This window comes from Polyergus mexicanus, unplaced genomic scaffold, assembly GCF_030449975.1.
Source record: "Polyergus mexicanus isolate NDT 795.1 unplaced genomic scaffold, iyPolMexi1.0 SCAF_10, whole genome shotgun sequence".
NCBI lineage: Eukaryota > Metazoa > Arthropoda > Insecta > Hymenoptera > Formicidae > Polyergus > Polyergus mexicanus.
Window position 1 is genome coordinate 7,061,288 of NW_027223330.1, and position 26,721 is coordinate 7,088,008.

The 26,721-nt window shown below is 36.1% G+C and overlaps 1 protein-coding gene across 1 annotated transcript in view; it reads right to left on the reverse strand.

Moving 5' to 3' along the window:
- Positions 1-26,721, reverse strand: part of Dhc62b (Dynein heavy chain at 62B) — a 962,114-nt gene that overhangs the window by 787,275 nt on the left and 148,118 nt on the right. Inside the window, exon 9 of the mRNA XM_070302893.1 lies at positions 18,330-18,423. Coding sequence (XP_070158994.1) covers positions 18,330-18,423 — 94 coding nt within the window. The remainder of the gene's footprint in view (positions 1-18,329; positions 18,424-26,721) is intronic.

Consider the following 26,721-nt stretch of genomic DNA (forward strand, 5'->3'; position numbering starts at 1 on the left):
CTTCGATATTTGTCATCTCGCTTGCTCCTTCATTCTTTCTCGCTTTCGCTTTTGTCGACTCTCCAGCATCGCGCGGGGATCTTTCCTTACCTACTATGTATAAACATATCTTATAAAATAAAAACTGAAACTTTCATATTGTATTTTATTAGTATAAAAATAATTATAATGGATTATTGAGATTCTTGCGATTAAAATAATACCAAATATGACAAATCAGATAATTTTAAATGAAATAAGTAATCATAATTTTAATAACATAATTGATTAAAAATTATCCGATTTATGTCATGTTTAGTATTATTTTAATCGCAAGAATCTCATTAATCTATTAGAATTATTTTGATATCGATAAAATACGAAAAACAGAAATTTTACGAACGATATGTGACTTGAGATACAATATTATAGATAAAGAGAGCCTCGCGAGCGAGACTTCGGAACTTTAATGTTTGTCGTCTCGCTTGCTCCTCTTCTTTATTGTATTCTTTCTCATTCCCATTATTATATTTTTTTATTTCTTCGACTTTTATTCTTTCTATTCTCGTCTTCCTACATAATAATACAGTGCTCGGATTTAGTTGCACATTTCGGCCCGATTCCGTGGCTCACGCCTATTGCCCCCCACTCACCGCTCGTACGTTAGCGACGAGTCGCCAGATATGCGTAACTAAGGACCGCGACGCTTTGTCTCAGGAGCGTCCGTATATAAGAATGCCCAAATATAATAATAAAACAATACTTCTCTATAATTAAAAGTTTTTCTTCAATATTTTATATCAATGAAATATAAAATATTGAAGAAAACTTTTAGAATTTTGATAATTTTCGCAGTGCATTTAAAAAGATATTGTCTTATTTATTATATTTGGGCATTCTTACATATGAACGCTCCTGAGACAAAGCGTCGCGCTCCTTAGTTACGCGTATCTGGCGTCTCGTCGCTAACGCACGAACGGTGAGTGGGGGGCAATAGGCGTGAGCCACGGAATCGGGCCGAAATGTGCAACTAAATCCGAGAATAATACATTAATTTATTCGTCTTTATTTTATACAACATAAATGAGATATTGTGTATGTCATAAATAAAAAAAGTATTTAATTATGTGTATTTTTGTATGTACATGTGTTGTATTTAACTATAATTAAATAGAAAAAGAAAATAACTTGTGTATCTCATTTATGATGTATCAAATAAACATAAATAAATAAATTTATTTATTTTCATGTAGGGAGACGAGAATAGAAAGAATAAAAATTAAGCAAATAAAAGAATATAATAATGGGAATAAAAGAATACAATAATGAACGAGCAGAAAGAAAGAAAGAGAGAGAGAGAGAGAGAGAGAGAGAGAGAGAGAGAGAGAAGCGCGAATGAACGCGTAAGTGAATATGCGAGGAGCATGAAGCTAAGCGATATGTAGTACATAGCGAGCGAGCGATTAGAAAGAGACAGAGCGTATGATCGAGAGAAAAAAGATACTGCAATAATGTTAGTGCGTACATGTATATTACTCTACACGCATGAAAGAGACAAAGATAGTACGATTATGACTGTCCTTGTCATGTAAGATTGCAGCTCCGTCTATCGCGACATCACGCAACTAATCTACTGCTCTGTTTTACTCTTGAGCCTCGATCTCCCACACACACATATGCACGAAAGTGTTGCATCGTAAAATCTTTTTTATAAAGCTTCTAAATTCACTTCTCTAAGTTCACTTATACTCTTTGATGAAATGCCGAGTGTGGGGTTTACTGATTAGGCACGTACAGATTACAAATTTGTTATATTAAGTAAATGTTGACGGCAGAAGCCGATAACAAAACTGTAACTTTCTCATTTTTTTTAACTTTTCATTTGAAATGTTAAACTCCGCACTCCGTTATTATGTGTACCTTAATTGTGGAAAAGGATTTGTTGATATCTATAATCAACAAAAAGATTTTGCATTCCTACTAATATTCGCATTCTGTCGGTAATCTGGCATCCTCTTAACATCAAAAATAGACTGTCCAGTATTAAAAGCGTTCGGGTCAATCTTAATCTCAAATTTCTCTATCAGATTATTCCCAAGGATGTTTGTAGATTTAAAGGAGAATTTAGAAGCTTGAGAACCACAAATTGGAACAACAACCGAGTATTCTATAGGTTTAAGAGGATGCCGGAGCGACGGCCGAACTCCGACGGGTTAGCGCCCTCATCTAAGCGTAACTAAAATTATCGATAATACCGACCGAAATTATCGATAATATCAATAATTTTAGTTCCGCTGTTACCGATAATATTTCTGTTTTATGCATATTTGAAAGAGAATTGTGTTCAATATGATGAAATCGGACAACATCGTGTATTTCTACTGCTCTATTGCCTCGCACGCATATTTAAGCGTATCTAGGCGTATAGATAACAGTATAACATAGACACGTGTCTGCCTTTATTGCATATTTGAACACAATTGCACACATTACTTATATGGACTTATATATATATATATGTGCGTGTGTGTGTGCCTTTCCATATATCCTTCCAAGAGGAATAATATTTGGCCATGTATCTGTGTGTGTGTGTGCATGTATGTTGTTCTATATATATATATATATATATATATATATATGTGTGCCTTTTATATATATATATACATACATACATACATACAATGGCACAATACATATATATGTATTATAATATATAATAACGGTTATATTGCTAATCTTATATAACTATTAAATCGCATCCGATTCAAAATATTGTAAAGCAACCAGCACACGTAAATTGCCTCTGGAATACTTTTTACAATAACCAGCACACGTAAATCGCCTCTGGAATATTTTTTACAATAACCAGCACACGTAAATTGCCTCTGGAATACTTTTTACAATAACCAGCACACGTAAATCGCCTCTGGAATATTTTTTACAATAACCAGCACACGTAAATCGCCTCTGGAATATTTTTTACAATAATCAGCACACGTAAATTGCCTCTGGAATACTTTTTACAATAACCAGCACACGTAAATCGCCTCTGGGATATTTTTTACAATAACCAGCACACGTAAATCGCCTCTGGGATATTTTTTACAATACCCAGCACACGTAAATCGCCTCTGGGATATTTTTTACAATAACCAGCACACGTAAATCGCCTCTGAGATATTTTTTACAATACCCAGCACACGTAAATCGCCTCTGGGATATTTTTTACAATAACCAGCACACGTAAATCGCCTCTGGGATATTTTTTACAATACCCAGCACACGTAAATCGCCTCTGGGATATTTTTTACAGTACCCAGCACACGTAAATCGCCTCTGGGATATTTTTTACAATAACCAGCACACGTAAATCGCCTCTGGGATATTTTTTACAATACCCAGCACACGTAATTCGCCTCTGGGACATATTTTTAACCAGAACGCTCCTGCAAACCGCATCTGGTATGAAATATTTACAACCAATTCACGAAAAGATCGCTTCTGGGATCAAATATTTCGGCAATATTTAGAGCGCACATGCAAACCGCATCTGGTATGAAATATTTACAACCAGTTCACGAAAAGATCGCTTCTGGGATCAAATATTTCGGCAATATTTAGAGCGCACATGCAAACCGCATCTAGTATGAAATATTTACAACCAGTTCACGAAAAGATCGCTTCTGGGATCAAATATTTCGGCAATATTTAGAGCGCACATGCAAACCGCATCTGGTATGACATATTTACAACCAGTTCACGAAAAGATCGCTTCTGGGATCAAATATTTCGGCAATATTTAGAGCGCACATGCAAACCGCATCTGGTATGAAATATTTACAACCAGTTCACGAAAAGATCGCTTCTGGGATCAAATATTTCGGCAATATTTAGAGCGCACATGCAAACCGCATCTGGTATGAAATATTTACAACCAGTTCACAAAAAGATCGCATATAGATAATATATAACACACATAGTATGCTCGGATCAGAAAGAGACGGACAGAGAAGAATGGCAAAGAGGAAGAGGATATGAGTGTAAGTGAGCAAGTGTCTATACAAGTGCCAAAAGTAAGAAAAAAAAGGAAATAGTTGGATCTTTCTCCGTAGCAATACTTTATGCTCACTAATATTTAGCGACTGATGTGAATTATTAATCGATATATCGTTGTACAGCCATTCCTTCGCTTACTCATTCCTATTCTCTCTCTCTCTCTTTCTTTTTTTTGCCCATGTCTGTCTATTTCTTTATAACAAAAATACTATATGAGTACTAAATACTATGTGCATCATATACATATAATGTGTATGTTCATGTATTGTAGTAATTCTAAATTCTATTTAAAGATTAATTTTATGTTACAATTTTTTTATACAAAGGTCTTTATGTTGTTTTCTATTTAGGAATTGCTTTAAAGATATAATCAAAAAATAAAAAAAGAAACTTGAAATATTACATTTTTATATAATATTACATTATCATACTTATATTTTTGTGTAAACTGCACGGAAAAAAAATTCAATTATATCTAGCGACATATTAGTATATAGTATACATTAAAACAATTCCTTCTAGAATTATGGTATATAAATATACTAACCTTTTGACCCTTATTCTTTTTAAAGAAAGTCTGCGGACAAAGCGAGGCAAGCGTTTCTCATTACATTTTCGCCCTATTATATGAACACACTATGACTACACAAACACAACACTCGTTTTTTAAATTCGACGCGTTATAACGCGTTATAACGGTTGAGCACACTTTTGCGGTTATCTCTCGTTACGCGTATGTACACAAACGCGGGACTGAGACTGAGACTGAGTACTGCCGCGCACTGATATTATCGCATGTGCCTGGCTGTGTGCGTGTGAATAGTACAGTCGCCTTATTCCCCGATACGTACATACATACTTAGATACATGCATGCTACAAATATCGCGTAATAATAAAAACAAATGCGCATCTTTATAAACGAATATTCTGTAACCGAATAAAAAGTTATTTTCATATTGATTAAAATTAATTCGATACATAAAAACATTATTATTATTTTACGACGTGTCATTTTAATCACAATAATGTAATTAATGCATTTAAATTATTTTCGGATATATAAAATGCGAAATACAGACATTTGATTTTCTATAGTAACATGACATATATATACAGGGTGTCCGGTGTCAACCGCAACACCGGTCATGTGCAGGTAGAGCAGGTGAAACCGAGAAGAAAAGTCCTGTACCAATTTTTTATATAATACTTAATAAAAGAGTTATTATTGAGTAAAGTCTGGCCAATCAGCGCCGATCTTTAGCCGGGCGCATGTCGGTGAACCGCGCGCTTAATAGTGTACGCCGCTGCACATTCACAGCGCGCGGCTCACTGACGTGCGCCCGGCTAAAGGTCGGCGCTGATTGGCCATACTTTACTCAATAATAACTCTTTTATTAAGTGTTATAGAAAAAAAAGGTAAAGGACTTTTCTTCTCGATTTCATCTGCTCTACCTGCACACGACCGGTGATGCGATTGACGCCGGACACCCTGTATATATATATAAATTTTATAATAATTTATATATATTAATCTAACGTGAAAGATTATAGATAAAGGGAGCCTCACGAGCGAGACTTCGGAACTCTTCGATATTTGTCGTCTCGCTTGCTCCTTCATTCTTTCTCGCTATTGCTTTTGTCGACTCTCCAGCATCGCGCGGGGATCTTTCCTTATATAAACATCTTATAAAATAAAAACTGAAACTTTCATATTGTATTTTATTAGTATAAAAATAATTATAATGGATTAATGAGATTCTTGCAATTAAAATAACACCAAATATGACATAAATCGGATAATTTTAAATGAAATAAGTAATCATAATTTTAATAACATAATTGATTAAAAATAATCCGATTTATGTCATGTTTCGTGTCATTTTAATCGCAAGAATCTCATTAATCCATTATAATTATTTTTATACAGATGAAATGGAAAATACAAGTTTCATTTTTTATTTAGAAGATGTTTATATTTTGTAGATAAGTAAAGATCCCCGACGCTGAAGAGTCGACAAAAGCGAGAGCGAGAAAGAATGAAGGAGTAAGTGAGATGACAAACATGGAAGAGTTCCGAAGCCTCGCTCGCGTGACTCCTTTTATCTGTAATTTTTCACGTATATATGTCATCTTATTATAGAAAATAAAACTTTTGTATTTCGCATTTTATATATCTGAAAATAATTGTAATGGATTAATTACATTTTTGCGATTAAAATGACACCAAATACGATATAAATCCGATTATTTTAAATGAAATAAGTAATCATAATTTTAATAACATAATTGATTAAAAATTATCCGATTTATGTCATGTTTAGTATTATTTTAATCGTAAGAATCTCATTAATCTATTAGAATTATTTTGATATCGATAAAATACGAAAAACAGAAATTTTACGAACGATATGTAACCCGAGATATTATAGATAAAGAGAGCCTCGCGAACGAGACTTCGGAACTCTTTGATGTTTGTCATCTCGCTTGCTCCTCGTTCTTTATTGTATTCTTTCATCCCCATTATTATATTCTTTTATTTCTTCGACTTTTATTCTTTCTATATTCTCGTCTTCCTACATAATAATACATTAATTTATTCGTCTTTATTTTATACAACATAAATGAGATATTGTATATATCATAAATAGAAAAAGTATTTAATTATGTGTATTTTTGTATGTACATGTGTTGTATTTAACTATAGTTAAATAGAAAAAGAAAATAATTTGTGTATCTCATTTATGATGTATCAAATAAACATAAATAAATAAATTTATTTATTTTCATGTAGGGAGACGAGAATAGAAAGAATAAAAATTGAGCAAATAAAAGAATATAATAATGAGAATAAAAGAATACACTATACAATAATGAACGAGCAGAAGGAAAGAGAGAGAGAGAGAGAGAGAGAGAGAGAGAGAGAGAAGCGCGAGTGAACGCGTAAGTGAATATGCGAGGAGCATGAAGCTAAGCGATACGTAGTACATAGCGAGCGAGCGATTAGAAAGAGACAGAGCGTATCAAGTGTATGATCGAGAGAAAAAAGATACTGCAATAATGTTAGTGCGTACATGTATATTACTCTACACGCATGAAAGAGACAAAGGTAGTACGATTATGTCTGTCCTTGTCGTGTAAGATTACAGCTCCGTCTATCGCGACATCACGCAACTAATCTACTGCTCTGTTTTACTCTTGAGCCTCCATCTCGCACACACACATATGCACGAAAATTTTATTTTGGAAAATCTTTTTTATAAAGCTTCTAAACTCACTTCTCTAAGTTCACTTATACTCTTTGATGAAATGCCGAGTGCGGAGTTTACTGATTAGGCACGTGTAGATTACACATTTGTTATATTAAGTAAATGTTGACGCAGAAGCCGATAACAAAACTGTAATTTTCTCATTTTTTTTAACTTTTCATATGAAATGTTAAACTCCGCACTTCGTTATTATGTGTACCTTAATTGTGGAAAAGGATTTGTTGATATCTATAATCAACAAAAAGATTTTGCAAAATAAAGAATATTCGCGTTCTGTCGGTAATCCGGCATCCTCTTAATAATATTTTTGTTATTTTTGGATTTCAAAAGTAAAGGGTCGAATTTATTGTTAAATCTAGCTTGATTTCTTGGACGTCACTATAATTCTAAAAAATAACCGTTTGAATTTTGATTGGTTTCACAAACCTACATTTTCTGGCAGGTACCTTAACTTTCTTTCACAGCATCCTTTGTGCCAAAAAAGAGGTAGTATTATAGGCCTGGTCGACAGGGCTTTTTTGCTCTTCCATCCTAGTTGTCATCAAAAAAATTTAAATTTTATCATTAACATTTTATTGGACAATAACTACCCATTAGATTTTATATTTATGACTCTTCGAGATAGATTCAAGTATTTATTTAGTAATTACAATAAACATAGTCATAATTTCTCTGATAAGAAGGATGACACTAGTGAGAGAAAAAAATTTTTTACAATTCCATATGTCCCATCAATCTCTGAGCGATTCAAGAGTATAATTAGAGATTTGGACGTCAGACTTTCGTACGTTAGCCTAAACAAACTACATCGTTTCATCAAAGTACACAAAGATCATGTTCCCAAACCATTATGTAATAATGTGGTTTATAAAATCGAATGTGATAATTGTGATACATCGTATGTCGGTCAAACGAGCAGACAATTAAAAACGAGAATCAACGAACATCGTAATCACATTCGACGTAATACTTCTGTTCATTCTGTTATTACTGACCACAGATTACAATTTGATCATGAGTTTAAGTGGAACGATGTTAAAATATTGGATAGTGAACCATATTATAATAAACGTTTGATATCTGAAGTGGTTTTTATAAAAAGACAAAATAATAGTTTAAATCTACAAACTGATACGGATTGCCTGCATGAGGCGTATGTCAATACGATAGACATGCTCCCGAAATTATGACCTTCGGTTCCTATATTTATATACAATAAAGACACATCACAGACATTATATTCATGTGTTTTCGTTTTGCTCTTTAAATCTATCATTACCGTTCGCACTCGTACATATTGAGCATGTGATTTACGTTTTAATTTGTGACATATAACAAGCAATATCTGGTGACAATGAGGAATAAGAATCCATCTCTTTGTGAGTTCTTTAATTGTTCTTTGTAGGTTCGGTCTCTAATAATTTTGTAATTATTCAGATATGCATGTTCTCTGCCATGGCATACGTTAAAGAAATGGTTGTCTTTACTGACGGAGGCTTTATGCTGCCGTATTTACTTCTTTACTACGAACATTGAAGAACACAGTCTACAGATGACATGTATAGTTTAATTTTAAACGTGACTTCGACATGCTCTGCATTTGTACCGCACAACTTTATAGCGTTAATTGCATTAATTGATTTGTAAACAATTGTAACGTGTGTATATTTTTTTATATATTTTTTTGCGCTGAAGAGGATCCAAAAATGGATCGAAACGTTCGCTAGATTTTATATCGTAATAAACTAAATTCGCACTTGATTTTCTGTGCTGGTTCCTTAGCCTTTTCCCCATTCCGTTTTAACATTACTGGAACCTTTACACATATAATTCTTTTATAATTATCATTATTTAACTATTGAGTTTCAATTTATAATCAAGTTCATTTTTTTTTTTTTTTTTCAGAAAGAATTTTAGCTTCGAGCTACCGAATCTCTATTGTTTGACGGACTTAGCTGTGTTTGCCGTTGTCGGAAAATCTCTTCTATTCGGCAAAGCTCACTACCCCGCTCACACAATTACGATTCAAATTCTGCTCGCATCCGCAATTGCTCCTCGCGAAGCTCACGAATTTCCCGCATCGCTGACTGAAGTGTAATCGCTTCCAATGATGGTCCCGATGTCGTAGCCGCCGTTGAAGTTAGACGACTCCTCTTTCTCGTCGTAACTCCTGCCGTCGGCGAATTTTCTTGTTCCATTTTTATAGACGAAAGAACACACAATTCTCCAGAAAATCGTCCGTTGTATCCCGGACGAGCTCCCAAAATGTTGCGTCCGCGGATCGAAATCGATATAACTCGAATCCGCGTGATACAACCGACACTCGCGTACCGCAAGTAAATAATTAACACTCCTTTGAAAGAACGAAAGGAACTTTAATATAACAACACAGAACACTATTATACAAGGAACACAGAACAATAACGGTTACCGTAATCTCGAATACGTTCGCCAGGAATGGCGTCCGTCGCGAGACTCCAAAATGGCCGATCTCTCTCCAGATGAACGCCGTTGTTTAACAACAACCCTTAGCAACGTTCTTCCGGAGATGGGTACAGCAGATTCAAGAATAACGGTCATAGACGACCCGCAGGAACGCAACAATATATATTTGTTAATAAAATTAAATAATAAAAAAGTTTATGCTCTAATTGCCGCACCTCGGGTCTTATTTACCAATTTCCTTATCTAATATCATTAGTACTCTGAGCTTATTTTTGTTATTATTTTATAATAATCTTTTTTTTTTAAAGAGCTATATGTACATAAGTATTAAATAATTCAAATTAATTATAAAGAAATATATACAGAGTGTTTCAGAACAACTTTCCGTCCATAAAATGATGTATTCCTGATACAATTCTAAGACGAATTTTCCTTTACTAAAATTTGAATTAAAGCGTAATTATTGAGTTATAAGCAAAAATAGTTAGCAAATCACGCGTCACGTACAGAAGGCAGGCAAGAGCGGCGCGACGCGCTGCAGCTGACCGTCCAATTACCACCGAATGAGTCGCTAACTATTTCATCTTATAACATAAAATTATGCTTTAAATAAAATTTTGATAAAGAAGAAAATGTCTTAGAATTACGTCAGAAATATGTGTTTCTTAATATAACGTCACTTTAGCAAAAGTTGTTCCGGATCGCCGCTCGTCGGACGCTGCAATCAGCTGATTGCTACACGCAATGTGTGTATGGCGGAGTGTGTGCGTAAAAGAAAAAAAGAGAGAGAAAGAGAGAAAGAGAAGGAGGGAGAGACGTTTATACACACGCACGCACGTACGCATACACTTTTTTCTCGTTCTCTTTCTCTCTTTTACACAACACTCATGACACTAATAACACTCACGTAATGCGAAGATATTATCTCGCGTCAATCACGCGCCACACGCATGTGGCAACTTGCATGGTACATGTCGCGTTTCTCGCATCGCTAGGCAACGTAACAATGTGGTCGCGCAGTCTCCGCGATCCATCGCTAAATAACGACAGTTAACGACAATACATAGTATGAAGATTCGCTACGCTGTGAGTGAGCAGGTGAGTGAGTGAATGCGTGAATGAGTGACCAAATGAGAGAGTGTATGAGTGTTGTTTAAAAGAGAGAAAGAGAGTGAGAAAGAAAGTGTATGCGTACGTGCGTGCGTGTGTATAAACGTCTCTCCCTCCTTCCCTTCCTCTCCCTCTTCCTCTCTCTCTCTTTCTCTCTCTCTCTCTCTCTCTCCGTCTGTTTCTTTCTTTTGCACACATACTCTGCCATACACACATCGCGTATAGCAATCAGCTGATTGCAGCATCCGACGGCCGGCGATCCAGAATAATTTTTGCTAAAGTGACGTTATTTTAACACGTATTCCTGATATTATTCTAAGATATTTTCTACTTTATCAAAATTTTATTTAAAGCATAATTTTATGTTATAAGATAAAATAGTTAGCGACTCATGCGGTGGTAATTGGGCGGTCAGCTGCAGTGCGCAGCGCCGCTCCTGCCTGCCTTCTGTACCCGACGCGTGATTTGCTAATTATTTTTGCTTGTAACTCAAAAATTACGCTTCAATTCAAATTTTGGTAAAGGAAAAATCGTCTTAGAATTGTATCAGGAATACATCATTTTACGGACGGAAGGTTGTTCTGAAACACCCTGTATACCAGGTATATAAATATGAAACTGGATTTTTTGTATAGAAAATACACGTTTATTGTATGAAAATGATAAAAAATATTTTATTCGAAGTATTGCCCATTGCTGGCTATACATTTTTCCCATCTCTCTGACAATTTGTGGATGCCACGCCAAAAAAACTGTTGCTCCTTTGAGGCAAACCAGTCATTGAGCCATTTTCATACATTTTCGTAAGAAGTGAAGTGCTGCTCAGCAAGTGCGTGTCCCATCGATGCAAATAAGTAGTAATCGGATGGAGCCAAGTCTGGTGAGTAAGCCGCATGCGAAAGTATTTCCCAACTAAACGCCTCAATCGTTTCCTTGACCGGTTTTGCTGTGTGTGATGGTACATTATCATGAAGCAAAATCACTTTGTATTGCCTTTTTTGATATTCTGGTCGTTTTTCACGCAAAGCTTGATTCAAATCGATCATTTGTTGTCGGTAGCGTTCAGTATTAACGGTTTCGCCAGGTTTTAGCAGCAATTCGCTGTCTTCAAACTTTTTCGGTGGTCTTCCATGTTCTTCGTTTCTCACGTCAAAATCGCCACTTTTGAATTTTTTAAACCACTCAAAGCACTATGATTTACCAAGAGCATGCTCACCGTAAGCTTCGACAAGCATTCGATGCGATTTTGCAGCAGTTTTCTTCAAATGGTAACAGAAAATCAGTGCTGTCCGCAAATCGTAGTTTCCAGGCACAAAATTCGACCTGTTCAACGCTATTAAAAACTATGCTGTTGTATGAAACTTGTATTGTTGTGAGTTGAAAATCTTTATCAGATGTCAAAACAAGAAAATGGTGCCAATGCGCCCATGCGATGGTGTCAAACGCGGTTTGACGGTAACTACATTGACAGCTAGGGCCATGTATGGGCAAATTCCGGTTTCATATTTGTATACCTAGTATACAAGGTGTCCTAGAGCTGCTAGTTCATGGGAAATGAGAGTTCCCACGACTTACCACGGGACTTACTAACATAGACATAGCCGCTACATTATAGCGTGTATGTGTAGTTTCATACGTGGGGCAGGCTACAAATAACATTAACCGAAAATGTTCGGCGCTCGCACATGCTCGGCCGTTGAATTTTCCTATTTGCTTGCAATATATGCATTTCCATGCAATATAACAGAATAAATACAAATGGTAAAATAAATATAATTGGAATATTAATAGAATATTTATATTATACTAGAATATATTATAATAGAATAAATAAAATTTATCTTCCATTCTTTTATGTAAGAGAAATTACTTGATAATAAAATAATAAATATATATAAACTTAACAATAATTACATTTTTAAATAAAAAAACGAGGATTATAACTTATAAGGTATATTTAATACGTATTATATATGACTGACATGTTAGATTCAATATAATTACGCAGCTTTTAAGGAATATATAAATTAATAGAACAATAAATTTTTAAATAGACATAGTTTATGTTTATAGCTAAGTGAAAAAATTATTAAAAGCATTTCTACAATTTATTAACAGCAATCCAAACAGAACTGCTATTTTCCGAAATTTGCAGATGTGCTTCAAAAATAAATCTTTGAATATTTTAAAATATTCAGAAACACGTTGGTTAACACGTTACAAATGCATTCAAAGAATTTTAGAAATGTGAGATGTATTAGGCAATTTTTTGATGGAACAAATATCTGAGAACGTTCGTGCTGCAAATAATTTGCTTTCAGTTTTCCAAAATCCTACAACAAAAGCTTATTTCTTTTTTTTTGATATTGCACTTATGCGACAATGAAAAACAAACGCAACAATAATATCATCTTATAATAATACCATAATCGATTATTAATAGAAAGTTTTGTATTTTTGTTTTTAATTTATGCTGGCTGTTAACAACAGTTTTAATAAAAATCTTTTTTTGTTTTTTCAATTCGTTTTTACTAAACAGAGTCCAGTTGAAGATCAAAATGTTTAATATTAAAAACTTTTTAAAATTTACTTATTATTTGTTATTCTAGTCTTAAGAACTTTTAAGATTTAAATACATACATGTACATACGCAATTTGCATCTTAAGCATTTTTGTATTTATTATATTTTATATTTTATATTTTTATTTTATTATTATATTTTATATTTCTATATTTTATTATATTTTACTTATTTTATTTTGTATTTTTTAATAATATTTTCGCTCAGCTATAAACATAACTGTTCCTATCTAAAAATTTATTGTTCTATTAATTTATATATTCCTTAAAAACTGCGTAATTATATTGAATTTAATATGTCAGTCATTTATAACACGTATTAAATATACCTTATAAGTTATGATCCCCGTTTTTTTATTTAAAAATGTAATTATTGTTAAGTTTTTATATATTTGTTATTTTATTATCAAGTTCTTTCTCTTACATAAAAGAATGAAAGATAAATTTTATTTATTTTATTATAATATATTCTAGTATAATATAAATATTCTATTACTATTCCAATTATATTTATTCTACCATTTACATTTATTCTGTTATATTGTATGGAAATACATATATTGCAAACGAATAAGAGAATTCTATGGGATTCAAGTTCGGGCTCACCGCTGGGTGATCGAGAACAGTGATGTCGTGGTCTTGCAAAAATTCTCTTGTTACCGCGCAGCGGTATGAAAACGAGCATTATCATGCATTAGGATAAATCGATTTCCAATTCTTTCCCGGAATGGCAAAACCTCTGGACGGAGAATCTCATTAATATATCCTACTACTGTCATGCTTGGAGGAGGTAGCACCACTAAATTTGTGCGTTGGGTTATGATGATTCATGCCCAAACCATCACCGAGCCCCCATTAGAAGTTCGAACTGGTGCAACGCATCTACTGTCGAATCTTTTTCCACGTCGACGCCAGACACGAATTCTTCTATCATGGGAGGAAAGACAAAAGCGGGACTCATCTGTGAAAAGGACTCGATTCCATTGCCTCTGAATCCAATCGACATGAGCTCGTGCGTATTCCAAACGAACTCGTCGATTAATAACCGTCAACATTGGCACACGCGATCTGTTTCGTGATTTCAGGCCAGTTTCTCTCAGGATTTTGGATTGTCTGATCGCTTACGGGCTAATTTGGAAACTAATGGGCTTTGCTGTAATGAGCATTTGCTATACGTTCTCTCACAGCCATATTGACAATGTTACGGTCCTCTTGAATGGATGTTACACGCCTACGACTCTGGCCTTCTCTTCGTTGATAGAGCCCAGTCTCTTGGTAGCGCGCGCAAGCACGGGTTACGACGGATCGATTTACACCAAATCTGTTCGCAACATATCGCTGAGATCTACCACCTTGCAATAAAACGATTACCTGAGCCACTTGATTTTTGCTGAGATGTCTCATTTTGTGGTAAACTGTGCTAAAGTCTGCAAGCTAATGTGATACAGATTTGCTAGTAAAAAAGTTTACTGTTACTTAAACTTTGTAGCAAAATTTCTCGCAAAATGGGACATCTCAGCAACAATCAAGTGGCTCAAGTAATCGCTTCATTGCAAGATGATAGATCTCAGTGATATGTTGCGAACAGATTTGGTGTAAGTCGATCCGTCGTAGCCCGTGCTTAAGCGCGCTACCAAGAGACTCGGCTCTATCAACGAAGAGAAGGCTAGGATCGTAGGCATGTAACATCCATTCGGGAGAAACGTAACATTGTCAACATGGCTGTGAAGAAACGTATAGCGAGTGCTCATTACATCACAACCCATTTGTTTCCAAATCAGCCCGTAAACGATCAGACTATCCGAAATCGCCTGAGAGAAGCTGGCCTGAGATAACAAAACAGATCGCGTATGCCAATGTTGACGGCTATTCATCGACAAGTTTGTCGAATACGCACGAGCTCACGTCGACTGGATTCAGAGGCAGTGGAGTCGAGTCCTTTTCACAGATGAGTCCCGTTTTTGTCTTTTCTCCAATGATAGACGAATTCGTGTCTGGCATCGACGAAAGATTCGACCGTAGATGTGTCGCACCAGTTCGAGTTTCTAATGGGGGCTCGGTGATGGTTTGGGCAGGAATCACCATAACGCAACGCACAAATTTAATGGTGTTACCTCCTTCAACCATGACAGTAGTACACTGAGATTCTCCGTCCAGAAGTTTTACCATTCCGGAAAAAAATTGGAAATCGATTTATCCTAATGCATGATAATGCTCGTCCTCATATCACTGCGCTGACAAGGGAATTTTTGCAAAACCACGACATTCCTGTCCTCGATCACCCAGCGATGAGCCCGGACTTGAATCCTATAGAGCACATTTGGGATTTGATGAGTCGTCAGTTGAAAGATCGTCCAAGACAGCCAACAACGTTAGCCGAACTGGAAAGAATCTTCCAGTAAATTTGGCAGGAAATCCCTCAAGTTGAAATTAGTAGATGCATCGTCATGAGGGATAAACTAAATAATGTGAACAAAGGGGCGACGACCTAACTTTATTTTAAACATAATGGGCGCGCGAGTGCACACACACAACACACACACGCACACACACACTCACTCACCATATACATTATGTGCAAAATCCTACCGAGCAACCTCCGCGTGGTGCACATTGAATAACGCGAATGCCGGCGGTATTACCAAAAGTCTTACAAAATGCAGTGATGCTTTTGAAACCTGATAACTCGGCTCCTAAGTACGGTAGAGCAATGTTCTTTGAGCTATTTTAATGGGAAGTTTCCCATTTTAAAGGCCATATGGTGGCATTCTTGGCCCCATCCCTGCTCTTTCCATAGACGGCTACAAAGTCATGAAATTTCCAGAATATTTTCACGATTTGATTTTGGCCCTTGCAAATAAAACAGTTCGATGAGGCGAATAATTCAACCCTACCTGTCTTAAAGTTGAGGCTTCACTCGTTAAAAAGCGGCAAGGATTCTTAACCTACGATTTTTCTAAGCTAAGATGGTTTCTTAAAAATTGGCAAAATTTGCAAGTTTTAAAGCTTTAATTGTTTTGCGTAGTGTAGATATTTTACATATTATACGAGTTTTACCAACTTGAATCGTGGACGATGTCTACCTTTTCATTTTAGGCTCTGTGATGTAACCAACTTTGGATTGAGTATTATGATAAAATAACAACATGACATATGTCAATTTTTAATGCACGAGGCAGAAGTTGGGCATATCACAGAGCAGAAAGTGAAAAGGTACGGGAGTGGTGCACTTGGACACAATATAATTGGACACGGTGCAAATGGACACGTTACAAATGGACACGAGATTTTGCACACGGTTCAATTGGACACAGTGCATTTGGACACAGTAATTTTGGATACAGTAGCTTTTGGACACATAAGAAAATACGCATTGTTTACTTGGACACCGCTCACTTGGACACTGTTCATTTGGACACCGTTCGTTTGGACACAGAAAGATGCGCACCGTTCATTTGGACACCGTTCGTTTGGACACCGTTATTTGCCCACCGTTCGTTTGGACACCGTTCATTTGCCCACTGTTCGTTTGGACACCGTTCATTTGCCCACCGTTCGTTTGGACACCGTTCATTTGCCCACCGTTCGTTTGGACACCGTTCGTTTGGACACCGTTCGTTTGGACACCAAAATTTGATTTAAGTTATACGACGTAATCCACACCAAATTTTTGTTTTAAATAAGAAATAGGTTTGGGTTAGGTTATATCTTCCGGAAGTGGAGCCCCCCCGCAGGGGGGGGGCGGAACCCACTGTATCCATGCATGACATCCAAATATGCGAAAGGCTAAACAAAGTGCTAAAAGCAATATAAAATTAATGACATCAGTATCAGAGATATATAAGTATGAATATATTTTATTTTGACGGATATTATAACCTTCAAATGTATCTCCTTTTCACGATTTCATATTTTACATAGATTTACCAGTATAAAGTGTTATAAGAATACTGATTATATTTTCCCAAAATGATTTTTATTTCTCTCCATCTGTTACATATTCAAACAAACAGTGCGCATGTTTCTGTGTACAAATGAACGGTGTCCAAACGAACGGTGGGCAAATGAACGGTGTCCAAACGAACGGTGGACAAATAACGATGTCCAAACGAACGGTGTCCAAATGAACGGTGCGCGTCTTTCTGTGTCCAAACGAACGGTGTCCAAATGAACAGTGTCCAAGTGAGCGGTGTCCAAGTAAACGATGCGTATTTTCTTACGTGTCCAGAAGCTACTGTATCCAAAATTACTGTGTCCAGAAGCTACTGTATCCAAAATTACTGTGTCCAAATGCACTGTGTCCAATTGAACCGTGTGCACAATCTCGTGTCCATTTGTAACGTGTCCATTTGCACCGTGTCCAATTGTACTGTGTCCAAGTGAAGGCCACTTAAAAGGTACACGTCGTCCACGTTATTTCAAGTGGATAAAATTCGTATAATATGTCAAGTGTTTACATTATATCATACATTGTTGTATTTATTTCAAACATCGATACAATTTTTATTATATTGAAATATCTACATTATTATAAAAAAATTATGCATACCTCTCCGTTTGCTATCACAGATTGCTTTTAATACGGAAGCAACCAAATGCTTACAATAGAATTTAGTTTGAACCATTTTTAATTTGATATATATTTGTTACAATCTATTTTTTAGTTTAAAAGATAAAAGGGGGTCGCCACTTTTGGTGGGACACCCTGTATGACATGTATAAGTATCAATATTATTAAGGTTGAAAATAAAATTTTAAATTAGGATAATATTTTGTTTTTAAAAAAGTTTTTTCAAAAAAGCTTACTTTATTAGAGTTTTCAAACTTTATTTTTAAATATTATAAAATCTTTTTTGTATAATTTTAATATTAGAAATCAAATTAAAAGTACCTTAAACCATTTTACATCTTCTGCCAATTGATGACATAACTTTAAAGGTGACGGTTGCTGGAATGGGTCGGGATCATCTATTAATCCTGCAAAGCTAATAAAAAATGGTAGATATATAATACACTCATCAAAAATTGTTTATTATAAGAAAAAGATAGTTAAAGCTTAAGTTTAATCAAAAGAGAGATATACAGGATTTAAATTGACAAACCAGAATAACTCGAAAATAAATAATTTTAGAAAATATTTTTCACATAAAAGTTGTATGTTTTTGAAAGGGTAGGAAAACAGCATTATTTATTTTTAATTTGGTAGACGTTTTCAAAGTTATTTTAAGGTCAACTTTGTTTTTTTAAATAGAAAATGATATCTTTTTAACAGATTCTTATTCTACTATAACTAAAATTCATCTTTCCAAATGCTCTAGATTGGCTCGCCGGTGTCAGGCGAAGGAAGGAAACTCAAATTTTTAATCTCATAAATATATAAGCTTTATTCTTTTTTATAAACCAGAATATACATATTGAAAATCGAATGACATATCGATTCTCAAACAACGGATTATTTGTTGTGCGGTATATCCGACGGCAGGTATATAAATGAACCTTAAAACTACGCGAGATATTTACACAGCGGAATACACTGTAACGGGCCGCTTTTGTGAGTTTGGATATGCTCGATCAGAATCAGGGCTCGTGAAAGGGTCGAGACATAGCCGCGTAATTTAATTAGTCTGTTTATTTGCTTTCTTCGGCAATAGTCAGTTTACAGAGATATTAAACACAGAAATGATTAATTCCTGCGGAGCGGGTACGCGACGCATGTTAAAGCGCGATAGTTGTTCGGTACAGGTTTTTACAATATGTATGTGCGGATAATTCTGCCAGTAGTATATAAGGCGTAAAAAATAATAATCAGGCGCGGTGGTTATTCGGCGCGCGCGGTACTCAATATACCAGGTATATAAATATGAAACCGGAATTTTTGTATAGAAAATACACGTTTATTGTATGAAAATGATAAAAAATATTTTATTCAAAGTATTGCCCATTGCTAGCTATACATTTTTCCCACCTCTCTGACAATTTGTGGATGCCACGCCAAAAAAACTGTTGCTCCTTTGAGGCAAACCAGTCATCGAGCCATTTTCGTACATTTTCGTAAGAAGTGAAGTGCTGCTCAGCAAGTGCGTGTCCCATCGATGCAAATAAGTAGTAATCGGATTGAGCCAAGTCTGGTGAATAAGCCGCATGCGAAAGTAAATCGCCTCAATCGTTTCCTTAACCGGTTTTGCTGTGTGTGATGGTGCATTATCATGAAGCAAAATCACTTTGTGTTGCCTTTTTTGATATTCTGGTCGTTTTTCACGCAAAGCTTGATTCAAATCGATCATTTGTTGTCGGTAGCGTTCAGTATTAACGGTTTCGCCAGGTTTTAGCAGCAATTCGCTGTCTTCAAACTTTTTCGGTGGTCTTCCACGTTCTTCGTTTCTCACGTCAAAATCGCCATTTTTGAATTTTTTAAACCACTCAAAGCACTATGATTTACCAAGAGCATGCTCACCGTAAGCTTCGACAAGCATTCGATGCGATTTTGCAGCAGGTTTCTTCAAATGGTAACAGAAAATCAATGCTGTCCGCAAATCGTAGTTTCCAGGCACAAAATTCGACATGTTCAACGCTATTAAAAACTATGCTGTTGTATGAAACTTATATTGTTGTGAGTTGAAAATCTTTATCAGATGTCAAAACAAGAAAATGGTGCCAATGACGCGGTGTGATGGTAACTACATTGACAGCTAGGGCCATGTATGGGCAAATTCCGGTTTCATATTTATATACCTGGTACATACGGCAAAGCCGTCTTTGTTGTGACGGCGTAAGCGATGAAAAAAACGGGGCGGCGGTCAATTGACGCGCGTACAGCAGGTAGTGTTTATTTTGATGGGCGCAGGATTATAATGAACGATGACGTATTCGGCGCGGCGATTGATTTGGGCGGCAAAGCCGTGTTCAATTATGCGTCGAGATGTTGTGGACGCGTAGCGTATTCCCAGCTGTTCGGGGATGCAGCAGGAAATTGGGTTAGGTTAGGTTCTCCCGATCGGGAGAACTCTCCGTCTCTATTCCGTACACGGATCTAAGGATGGTCGGCAGAATCAAGAAAGATGGGGCAGCGAACTCGCTAACTCGCTAACTCCGTTTGGTCGGAGCGGTCGGATGTTAAACCATAGATTTAGGAAAGTGGCAAATACTTCAGTCTCGTTTGAATCGGTCGGAAGGTCGGTCAGAAGTCGTAGTCGGTACAGAAGCCGAGAATGCTCGGCAGAGGCTGCGAATTCGTCAACCCCTCGTTCTGTAGGTAATAGGATCGGTTTGCGGAATATCTCGAGCATACTATTTGAGAGGCTTCAGGAACTAGTTTGGTGCCGAGATGGAATTCGGCGGTCTTTTTTATACCGAGAGAATAACGGGAATTGCGTCGTTTCCCTATAATGGGGATAAGTAACTTTGAAAGTTACTCAGGAGCATGTCCTTGACAACATATATCAAGGTCAAAGTCATTAGAGCGGGGTCTCCTTTTTTTAATATTTACAAAAAAAAACTTCTGGTTTGTCAACAGTTTTGCCTATGTATAGGGGCCGCGGCGCTAAAATGCTTATTCGGAATATTACCTCAAATCATGTCAAATAAAATTTTCGATTAGGAGATATCAGCTAAAGTCGTAATTAAAAATCTAACAGCACTTTTATATAATGTGAATACAAGTTTTGCGACCAGTTTGAATAAGATTGATGCAGTCAATCTTGAAAATCGTATACCAGAATTGTGACACTTTTGGTCTCATTTATTCTTCAGTTTCAGACTTTCACGCATGTATGCATACGCAAAACAATTTTGCCCCTTAAGGCTCATGTACGAGTATTCCTTTAAGTAGATTCTTTTATAAATTTATAATTTTATAATAGAGTGAAAGATAGAGAGAGATAGAGAGAGAGAGCAAGAGGGAGAGAGAGAAAGAGGAGAGATAGAGGGAGGCAGGGAGAGAGAGAGATAGAGAGTGGGAGGGAGGGAGGGATTTAGGAAGAGAGAAAGAAAAGAAGAAAAAGAGAGGGAGAGGAGAAAGAGAAAGGGAGAAAGAAAGAAAGGGAGAGGGAGAGAGATAAATAGATAATAAATAAATGTATATGTAGAGTGAGTCTCGATTGCGCACATTACCGATCGGACACGACAATATTTCCCAATCGGACACAGGCTCGATCGTACACAGTCCCGATCAGACACAGACCCGATTGAACATAGTCCCGATCGGACACATACTGTTGCAATGGAACACAGTCCCAATCGGACACAGACTCAATCGGACACACTTCCGATAGAACACAGTCCCCATCGCGAAGCTAGGTCCACCCTACAATTGTTGTGTGAATGGGAAAATATATGCGTGGACACAGTGGGTTTCGCCCCCTCCCCCTACGGTGGGGGCTCCACTATCAAAAAACTAGACACATAGGTTTGCGTTGAACCTCGCTTTGCGTGGAAAGTTGTAAATCTATGTGGAACCTTACATCGCATTAAAAAGTATTTGCGTGGAGGCAGTAAGTTCCACCTTCCCCTACGGAGGGGCTCCACTTCCGGAAGATATAATCTAATCCAAACCTATATATTTCTGATATACTGTGTCCGATCGGGGCTATAACCGATCGGGATGGTGTCTGATTGCAACCATAAGTGTTCGATCGGAACTGTGTTCAATTGGATCTGTGTCCGATCGAACCTGTGTCCGATTGGGATTGCGTCCGATCGAGTCTGTGTCCGATCGGCACTGTGTCCAATCGCACATGTGTCCGATCGGGTCTGTGTCCGATCGGGAAATATTGTAATGTCCGATCGGTAATGTGCACAATCGGGACGATCCCTATATGTATACCTTATTTGGTTATATTGCCAAATAAATAAACAAAAATGCGCGTCAGTATGCGACGTATATAGCGCTATTGTATTGTTTATGTTTTACAGTGATGCAAGTTGTGCGTTTTGTACGCACATAAGCGTGAACGGTGTACATGTAATACGCAGAACGCTCTGCAGAGCGTACACAGTTCCCGCTTGTGTGCGTACCCCTCTACACGCGCTGACAGCGGGCACAAAACCCAACACGTACATCATTGATATCTTACCTTGGGCGCGTTCCACTTAACGACCGCAACGCTCGCGAACATCATCTATCTTTGTTTAACATTCGATGAACAACAAAGATAAAATGATACCGTAAGCGTTGCGGTCGTGAAGTGGAACGTGCCTCTGGTTGTCATTCATACAGTGCAAGCGAATAGACAACAGCTCCGTGTGTCGTCATATCATGTACCTTGTTATACGCGATCGCCAAAATTATTAAAAGATATCTGAAACTCGATCCCTATGACAATTAATAATTAACGATTTATAAGCGATTGCTATTTATCGAAGCAGATATTAATTTTGTTTAATTTATTATTATACTAACTAAAAAAAACCTCACAAAGGTAAAAAAAAATGTATATAAAAGTCAAGTATATAAAAAAATCCCAACTTGTACGCAAAAAAAGTTTAATATCTATCCCTTCAAAATAATTTTTAAAAACATTTTTCCTTGAAAAATAATTTTCATACAAAATAAAAAACCGAAAAATAATTTTCCTCTAAAAAATAACTCTAAAAAATAAAAACCTTTAAAAAATCAAAACTAAATGAAATCAATAGTTAACTAGCCAAGTATTTAGAAACAATTCAATTTATAAAGATTTGTAATTTGAAATAGTTTTTGTCATAAAATCAATCTTGTATTTATAGAAATGTTATAGACAGATTCACTCACACATTCACCGGTTTCTATGAAATTAAAACATATTTTATTTTTATTAAGAGAAACCTGATTTTCAAAATAAGTTCAACAATTTTGAATATTGTATATCACAAATTACACTATTATAAAGTTTATTAAAGGTATTATATGCTATAATATCAAATGATATGATGTTAAGTGCGATTAAAATTCCTTTGATTTGCAAATGTATATTTTGAAATAAAATTTTTTGTAAACTCAAAGTCGCATAAAACAAACTTACACCAAAGCAAAGTATAAAAACTTGGTGTGCCCGGATCGTATTAAACGTTTTACGTTTTAGATCGTGTTAAATCCCGTGGAGCGGATTCGCAACGGATGACAGCGCGAGTGATAATGCAAGCGCGACAGTTATTCGGTGCGTTATCTATGATGTTTCGAAATCGTATTGAGGTTGGGCGTTGTCAGTAAGGCCGTGTTTATTATGACGACGTGCGAAATACGCAAAAAACGGGGCGCAGCTAGTTGGCGCGTATACAGTAAGGCAGTGTTTATTATGACGGACGCCGATTATAATAGCAAGGCGCGATTACTATTGTGCGTGAACGGTAAAAACCGTGGGCTATCGCTGCAGAGTGATCAAGTATGCTTAGTCGTGTATTCCTAGATGTGCGGGGAGACGGTCGGAAATTGAGTATTCTCGATTGAGCGGCGTACTCTCCGTCCCTATTCCGTACGCGGATTTGGGGATAGCTGGTCAGAGTCGACAAATCTCGACAGAGCAGCGAACTCTCAAACCCATGGTCCGTCTGGCTGAAGCGGTCGGATAGAAGACCGGAGATCTACGAGAGCGGCAAACATTCCACTTTCGTTGAGTCGATCGGAGGCTGGCGAGAATTCGCAGGCGGCGAGGAAACCGAGAACGCTTGGCGGAGGTTGCGAACTCGTCAACCTTACATTTTGTCGTGTTCTGTGAATTATAAGGATCGGAGTATTTCGAGCGTACGGCTCGAGAGACTTCAGGTACCGATTTGGTGCCGAGATGGATTTCGGCAGCCTTTTTATACCGAGAACCTAACGATAACCGCATCGTTCGTTCTGGTGAGGGTAACAACGCGTTGTTATCGGAATCGGTAATTAGCGGTTAACGTGCCGCTTCCCCGCGGCGGGAAAACGAGCATTTGAGCGCTCGGCCTTTTCTGAAGGCGCTTGGCGGTTCTCGCGATTCGGGCTGTACGGTATCTCCGATATCTCGTGTTCGCAAGTATTAAAAAGGATGCTAAGCGCTTCTGAGCCTGCCCGGCCGATGTTCGCTGATTCCGCTAGATCCGATCCTTATAATTCACAGAACACGACGGAACGTGAGGTTGACGAGTTTGCAACCTCCGCCGAGCATTCTCGGTTTCCTCGACGCCTGTGAATCCTCGCCAGCCTCCGACCGACTCAACAAGAATGGAGTGTTCGTAGATCTCGTAGATCTCCGGTCTTCTATCCGACCGCTCCAGCCAGACGGACCACGGGTTTGCGAGTTCGCTGTTCTGTCGAGATTTCTCGATTCCGACCAGCTATCCTTAAATCCGTGTACGGAATAGGGATGGAGAGTTCACCGCCCGATCGAGAATACTCGATTTCCGACCGCCTCTCCGCACATCTGGGAATACACGGCTAAGCATACTCGATCACGCTGCAGTGATACCCCACGGTTTTTACCATCCACAATAATAATCGCACAATAATAATCGCGCCGAAATATCTGTCGCGCGTCGCTATTCGGCGCCCGTCAGAATAAACACGGCTGGTCAACTGCCGGATAACGATGCATCGTTCCAAATACATCGTTGAAAAATGATTATGGAAGATTGTGGCTGACCATGTTTTCGAAAACGATAAGTTAGTAATTATACTCACGAACGCGCATTCGTATATAATGTTTATTTAATTTTACATTTAAATGTAATTAATGCATAATTAATATTTTTAAGATAACTTACATATAGCTGAACAATGAGTTTATGTTAATAGCAACATAAATCTTGTGAGAATTCTATCAAAAATATTATAAAAACAACAGCATTAAATACACATTTTTAATTGGTATAAAGAATAATAAAATGATAAAATCATATCGAAGCACTTCTGTAATCTACAAACATTTTGTGGATCTGGAATTATTCGTAACTTTTAGTTTTGAAAATGTGTGAATGTTTATTTAGATTTTATATATAAATGTATTTAATGCGTAATTAATATTTTTAGGTCATTTACAAATAACTAATAAGTAATGAGTTGCATGTTAGGTTAAATAACAAAACAAGTCTTGTGGGAATTTTATCAAAAATAATACATGGACAATTGAATTGAAAGCGTCAGAATTAGAGCTTGAAATAGAAATGTTAAGCATTAGTCAAAGAGGAGAAATAAGATAATAATTTTGTTTATAAATTACATAATAAAAGTTATTTATTTTCTTAGACTAAATTCATTGGGAACAAGACTTATTGTTCATCTATTTAATTTTTTTTTTGACATAATGGATGAACTTATTTTTTAAAATAATAAGAAACTGGCAATTGATGATTTATTCGGATAGAGCTGCCTTTTGTAATATGATATTATCGGAGAGCATTAGAATATTTGTCATCGACAAAAAATAATTCAAATTTAAATCAAAATGAGGAGAAAGAATTGATTAGTGATACTAAATTGCAAATTTTATTAGAGGATCGTATAAAAGTTTATAATAATTTGCAGCTGCATTGGATAAAATAGAAGTCTATATGATGCAGCTTTAGAAAATATGAAATATATTTCGAGGTGTCAACTACAAAATATTAAAACATTACTTAGAAAAGGTATTGCACAAATTTTAATCTTTTTATTTACAATATTTAATCTTTTTTAAAATAAGTTTAAATATTTTTGATTTATATTTTACATATGGAAAATTCAAATATGTATGTATATATATATTGTGCGTATCGTAGGAACAATATTGAGATACAAAGGAGAATATATAAAAGCTTATGCAATTTCTTTCTGTTTTTCTTTCTCCACTGAATCCAAAAATTACATCCAGAAATGAAGATATTTACTACAGAATTAATGACTTTAAAAGATAAAATTGCTAAAGACGCAGAAAAAGAAAAGCATCTATTTTTACTTAATTTCTTACTTTTACTTAATTAATTATTTACATTTGCTTTTATTTGCACCTATATTTACTTAATTACTTACTTTTATCATTTGCTTTTATATCTTTTGATGGATTTCTAATATCTTCAACTATACCTAACATTTTGCGATATAGGTGCTTATCTTTTTCTACATCTTTAGCAATTTTATCCTTTAAGGTCATTAATTCTGTAGTAAATATCTTCATTTCTGGATGTAATTTTTGAATTCAGTGGAGAGAGAAAGAGATTGCATAAGCTTTTGCATGTTCCCCTTTGTGTCTCAATATTGTTTCTACGATATGTACAATATATATATATATATATATATATACAACATGCAACAAGCAAAAGCTTATGCAATCTCTTTCTCTCTCCACTGAATTCAAAAATTACAT